This window comes from Brachyhypopomus gauderio, chromosome 2 (assembly GCF_052324685.1).
Source record: "Brachyhypopomus gauderio isolate BG-103 chromosome 2, BGAUD_0.2, whole genome shotgun sequence".
NCBI classification, from domain to species: Eukaryota; Metazoa; Chordata; class Actinopteri; order Gymnotiformes; family Hypopomidae; genus Brachyhypopomus; species Brachyhypopomus gauderio.
The window spans coordinates 34,992,524-34,999,274 of record NC_135212.1 but is presented as its reverse complement, the minus strand read 5'-3'; the positions used below and the strand labels follow the sequence as shown (position 1 = coordinate 34,999,274).

Sequence of the window (6,751 nt, the reverse complement as noted above, 5' to 3'; positions counted from 1 at the left end):
AATAAACACATTTTATTGCAAGTGTGCACTATAACCTCACATACAATTATTTACTCGATTACAAGGACAATGTTTTATTGGGCAGTAGCAAAAAATAAAGAATTAAAAGCAGTAGAACTGTTTAACTAGACTAAAGGACTAATTGTTTGCTATGATGACACCCACTGATAATACACACAAACACACACACACAACAGCCCAATCATCATTATGCCTAAATAATTTATATAAAACCACACCTCCTTTGTTCACACTCATACTGATAAGACTTCACTACAAGCTGCCTATTTAAACCACTGTAGATCAGACATCCAGACGTTCAGAGTGTTGGGAAGCACCACCATGCAGATCACTTCAAGTCTGGTGCCATTTATATCAGTGCTGTGGATGACTGTGTGCAGCCCTGCAGGATGTAAAGCAAATCAAATCAGCTGCAGACTGTGGGTTGAGCCTCAGGTGCCTGGGCTTTCTATGAATGGAGATTTTATAATCGGAGGGATTTTCACCATTCATTACTACACCACTGTGGGAGATAACATGTACACCGCAATGCCACGACAGCCACAATGCTCTGGGAGGTCTGTCTGATGCACTGAACAGCAAAGAGAAAAGGACGTGTTACAATTACAAAGAGAAACTATTGTAATTCTGTAGTATTGTTCTTCTTGTATTAGTGAATAAAAAACGCTACAGAAAAAAGACAGCAGAAGCTATGTTGTCTAATATTTTGCAATTAAGTTTGTCTTGTTCCAAACAGCATGGACTTCAGACAGCTGCGCTCCGCCCGTGCTTTGGAATTTGCCATCCGCGAGATCAACAACGAAACAGATCTCCTGCCGGGCATCACGTTAGGCTACCAGATACACGACTCGTGTTCCGATGTACTGATGGCAACCAAATGTGCATTTCAGTTTGCAAACGGCGTGGACTCCGTTTTCAATGATTCCTGTTCAAAATCTGCAGCTGCTGCTGTGCCTGCTTTGGTAGGAGATTCTTCTTCCACTCCGACAATTAGCATGGCCACAATTCTTGGTCTTTTTGGAATTCCACAGGTGAATAACATATGCTACATCATTTATTTATTTATTTATATTTTTACATTTTTGCTATCGTATTTGAGAGGTAAAGTGACTTATAAATAGTGTCACACCCTTACAGCCTAATGCACGGCTAAGCCTTTATGTGTAAAGTAAAACCACTTAGCCCATCACTTGTTAAAATACGGTTACTAAAATAACGGCGCTTTCTCGTTTCTTCCAGGTGAGTCATTCATCAAGCTGCGCGTGTCTGAGCGATAAGCGGCAGTTCCCAGCCTTCTTCAGGACCGTACCGAGTGACGAGCACCAAGCGGACGCTCTGGCGAGATTGGTCAAACGTTTTGGCTGGACGTGGATTGGAACAGTGCGCAGCGATTCAGACTACGGGAATAATGGGATGGCGTCGTTCCTAAAGGCTGCGCAGGAGGAGGGTATCTGTGTGGAGTACTCCGAGGCTTATTTCAGGACACAACCGCGCAGTAAACTTGAAAGAGTGGCAAACGTCATACGCAGATCAACGGCCCGAGTAATAGTAGCGTTTGCTAGTATAGGAGATATGAGGTTTCTTTTGGAAGAACTGTCAAAACCGCCATCGCCTCGGCTTCAGTGGATTGGCACCTCTTCGTGGGTCACACAGTCAGAGTTTCTGCGATATAACATGTGCGCTGGTGCGATAGGTTTTGGTATTCCCCGATCAGTTATACCAGGTTTTCGTGAGTTTCTTCTAGAAATTTCTCCATCACAAGCATTGAAGTCGCCAATTCTAAAGGAATTCTGGGAGAGTTCGTTCAGCTGTAGCCTAAATGGACGAACCGAGGGCGTGCGGGAATGTGACGGCAGCGAAGACATTCGCGCGCTAGAGAACCTATACACAGACATGTCACAGCTAGGTTTCTCTAACCTCGTGTACGAAGCTACATATGCAATAGCGCATGCATTACATAGTGTCGTTTGCAATGACACGAAATGCGACAAGACCACAGAATATGCACCATGGCAGGTACAAAACTGCTTCATTTAAAAAACTCACTTTGTCTTTGAATTGCTAATTGCATATATATATTACAACCTGTTTTCAGAGCCACAGGTCCCACAGGCAGGAAATATATGCAGGTGAACTGTGTTGTGTGTAGAGAGGAAATTAGTTATTGTCATGACCTTTCATTTAGTTGTCTCCTCTTTCAGATACTTGACGAGCTCAAGAGAGTGAACTTCACCACAAAGAATGGTTACCAGGTCAACTTTGATTCAAACGGAGACCCTGTGGCTGTCTATGAACTCACAAATTGGCAGTTTAGGAAAGATAGTGCTTTAGACTTTGTACCAGTGGGCTACTATGATGCATCCAGACCGAGAGGACAGGAGATCGGAATAAGCAGTGTGATTAGCTGGGTGGGAGGAGACACAGAGGTACAATATAACACATCCTGTACTTATCAGAATTTTCAGTGAAGGAAACATTGCCATTGTTTGCCATTTTAGCTCAGATATGTGAAGGTACTTTTATGTCATTCTCTATAATGTCTTTCCCAGGTTCCAGTGTCTGTATGCAGTGAGAGCTGTCCTCCAGGCACCAGGAAGGCTGTACAGAAGGGAAGGCCTGTCTGCTGCTATGACTGTATACCATGTGCAGAGGAAGAGATCAGTAACATTACAGGTTTTGTATCACAGAGCATAATAGAGAATTAAGGTTTTAGTCTCCTTGTCATTTGCCTTATCTGTCTACATATGAAGATAGTAACAGCAGTTACTCTGTGCTGCATAAATAACTCCACTAACTCTTGTAATGCTGCTCCACCTCTAAATCACCATGGTGAAGAGAAAAAAGTGCATGTTGTTTTTTTTCTGAATGGAAATTCAGCTTAATAGAATTAAAATGTATAACCTGTATATAAACTGACACCCAGCACGTTTGTAGAAAATGGGGTTCAGCAGGTGGAAGTTGACTGATGTGGTATCGAAAGAGGAAAATAATACTCATATGTGCAGCCATTTTCTCTGTGTGCCACTGCACATTAATATTGAAATTAGCAATAAAATGCTTTAGCTGGAAAAGAATCATTGTTCATTTGTTCATATTCTGCTGGAATGTGCCCTATATTAGGTACACCTACCGTGAAATAAGTGGACTGTCTGCACTGCAGTACTGTACTTTCTGTAGTGTGGACATTCACTGGCTTCTTTTGGATATTACCTGCTTTTCACTAAAAGATTTTAGCTGAGTGATAATATTGCATTGTAGATTTGTAACAGTGAAGCAAGAGCTGTCATCAGTCATTTGGATTTACCAAAAAGGGACAGATGTCCTATTGGTAAAGCTATACTGTTATAACTGGAAACTAAGTGTATATTGTAATGAGTTATTATTGGACTCTGGCTTATGTTGGATTTTGACTTCTATCCAAATCTTTTAGACTCTTTGGATTGTTTACGCTGCCCTCCTGAGTTCTGGCCCAACACCAAACAAGACAGCTGCCTCCCCAAACCTGTTGAGTTCCTGTCCTGGGATGACACTCTAGCCATCATTCTGACAGTGTTCTCCATCACCGGTGCCTTCATGTCTGGGTGTGTTACTGCTGTCTTCTACAAACACAGGACATCTCCCATCGTCAGAGCCAACAACTCAGAGCTGAGTTTCCTGCTGCTCTTCTCTCTGACTCTCTGTTTCCTCTGTTCACTTACTTTCATTGGTCGGCCCTCTGAGTGGTCCTGTATGCTGCGTCACACAGCGTTTGGGATCACCTTCGTCCTCTGCATCTCCTGTGTTCTGGGGAAAACCATAGTGGTGTTAATGGCCTTCAGGGCTACACTTCCAGGCAGTAATGTCATGAAGTGGTTTGGGCCTCCACAGCAGAGACTCAGTGTTCTTGCATTCACTCTCATACAGGTCATTATTTGTGTGCTTTGGCTAAAAATATCCCCTCCTTTCCCCTACAAAAATCTAAAGCACTACAAGGAAAAGATCATCTTGGAATGCAGTTTAGGTTCAACTATAGGATTCTGGGCTGTTCTGGGTTATATAGGATTCCTGGCTGTTCTTTGTTTTTTTTTGGCTTTTCTAGCACGGAAGCTGCCTGATAACTTTAATGAAGCCAAATTCATCACATTCAGCATGCTCATATTCTGTGCAGTTTGGATCACCTTTATTCCAGCTTATGTCAGCTCTCCTGGAAAATTCACTGTAGCTGTAGAGATATTTGCTATTCTGGCCTCAAGCTTTGGTTTGTTTATTTGTATTTTTGCTCCAAAATGTTTTATAATTATTTTTAGACCAATGAAAAATTCCAAGAAACACCTTATGGGTAAATATGCCTCAAAGGCTCTCTGAGACCCTCACTCAGGTAGCACATTTACGACAAAGGTCCAGCATCATTATATAAACTGGACATGAATGATTAGGCCTACAAGTATATAGTATATCAGTGTCACACATAAACCTTTAGTCACTGTTTTATGTTTGTGTCAGTAAGCTTGATGGAATCTCATGCTTTTTGCTGCAGGTTACAGAAGGACATTTTAGTCTTTCTAAATAACAACCTATTAATCTGAAAGGGTCTCTCCCATCTCCATTCATTTATAAATTTTCATGTATTTCTTACTAACAGTAAAAACTACTGTATGTCCATCTTGGTTTTTAATATTTTTAATACTGTGTTTAATATCTGAATGGATGTAAAATGCATGTATACCAATTCTGTGAGGTGTTTGACATAATTCTTGACCTTATTTGATTTTTTATTGCATATTAAATGAGTTACATTTATGATATTAGTATACATTATGATTTTATATATATATATATATATATATATATATATATATATATATATATATATATATATATATAAATGAGCATATACAAACATTAGCATTCACTGCATCAGTGATATTGCACTAACAGAGATTTGAGGTAGTAAAGAATGATCAGTGAATAAAAAGATTATTATTAGGGGCCCCAGTGACAACAACGGTGATTATCAGTAGAAGCCTGGGAGCCAGGGGTCAGTATGATGAACAAAGTAGAAAAGCTGTAGTGACAGTTGTAATAAAAGTTGCAGTAACAGCAGGGCAGGTGACAGTAACAGTGTAAATGAGTTCATAACAGTAGTAATATAAATATGGATAAGAACATGAACTGGACATGTAGCAGTATGTACTGACTTCACACAGTTTAGACAAGATCTCACATGACACTCTTTAGCACAGCACAGCTGTATCAGTTTAACACTGAATGTGCTTCTCCCTGTCTCCACTTTAGTGTGCAGAGGGTGTGATCCATTTTGCATAATGGTCTACAGTTTATTTAGAGTCTGTTTCTCTGTCACAAATTCCAGAGTGTCCAGTCTGAGTCCTACAATAGAACAAGCCTTCTTAATCAGTGTCCAATTTGTGCTTTGTGCTTTTGTTGATGTTGTTGCCCCAGGTCACAAAAGCACATAATATTGCACTTTAAACAACAGACTGATAGAATGTCACCAAAGGACCCCAAATGACCTGTTTGCTAAGAAAATACAGATGACTCTGTCCTTTCTTGTGCACTGCACCGTGTTAGCACTACAGTCTAATTTGTCGTCCAAGTGCAAACCCAGGTGCTTGTAAGTCCCAACCAAATCCACTTCCACTCTATCTGAGGTAACTGGTGACAGTGGAGGGTTATGTTTCCTGAAGTCCACCACCATCTCCTTTGTCTTATTGATGTTGAAGGAGATGAGACGCTGGAATTTAGGTTTATCCCTCTTCCATTCTATTTACAAGTGCATGCACTGTCCCATCCCATCACCATCTCAACCCCTCACTTTAGGTCTTCCTCTTGGCCAAGAACACATAACCCACACATAATGTGGAAGAACAATCATATTCTCAGGTGGGCTCCATCATGTTACCTGAAACATCACCTCACTACTGCTTTGCCGTTCCTATCCACTTCTATAGATAGGAGGCTCATCAGAAAATTCCCATTCCTACACACATTGATTTGGCCGAGGTTTTTGAGCCCAGCCAATGCATTGCACCTCCCTCAAACATCATTATTGGGGCTATGCCATTCATCTACAGGATGGGGCTATCCCACCCAGGTGCAGGGTATACCTGCTATCACAAGAGGATTAGCAGATCATGGATCAGTAGACCAAAGAGGCTCAGGGCTATCCAGACGGTGGTCTGTGGCCATGTGTAGATTACAGAGGCTTAAAGACCCTCATAGTGAAGTACCCTCACCCTCTAACCTTGGTTCCTGCCGATCTCAAACAATCCCAGGGTACTTCATGAATTAGATCTGCGCCGTGTATATAACCTCTTCCGTTTTAAGGAAGGGGACGAATGGAAAACATCCTTTAGTATCACTAGAGGGCACCATGAGTACCTGGTTCTGCCACACAGCCTAGCCACTGCCCCTTCAGTGCAGGCATACTCTACATTAACAAGGCCTTGCAGGAGTTCCTGCACTGTAAAAAAAAATCCTAAAAAAACAGTCAATGACTGGCAGCAGTGGCTGACAAACAAAAACTTTAATTTGAAAGTAAAAAACCCTGAATTAAATTAAGTGGAAAAACTATAAATTTACAGAAAAATTCATTAAACATTCTGGAGAGAAATACTGTTATTTTACAGATTTTTCCTGGATTATTATGATTTAGCACTTTTAATCTGGAAAGGTTTTGACAAAAAATACTGCAGTTTTAAGTCTATTCATATTCATTACATATTGTAACGGT

General features: G+C 40.9%; 1 protein-coding gene across 1 annotated transcript; it reads left to right on the top strand.

Moving 5' to 3' along the window:
- The first annotated feature begins 758 nt into the window (after positions 1-758).
- Positions 759-4,493, top strand: LOC143508871 (extracellular calcium-sensing receptor-like). The gene is made up of 5 exons (XM_076997472.1): positions 759-1,052; positions 1,261-2,037; positions 2,223-2,447; positions 2,571-2,694; positions 3,452-4,493. The coding sequence occupies exons 1-5, from the start codon at positions 759-761 to the stop codon at positions 4,363-4,365; spliced, it is 2,334 nt and encodes a 777-aa protein (XP_076853587.1). The 3' UTR covers positions 4,366-4,493.
- The last annotated feature ends 2,258 nt before the right edge of the window (positions 4,494-6,751 follow it).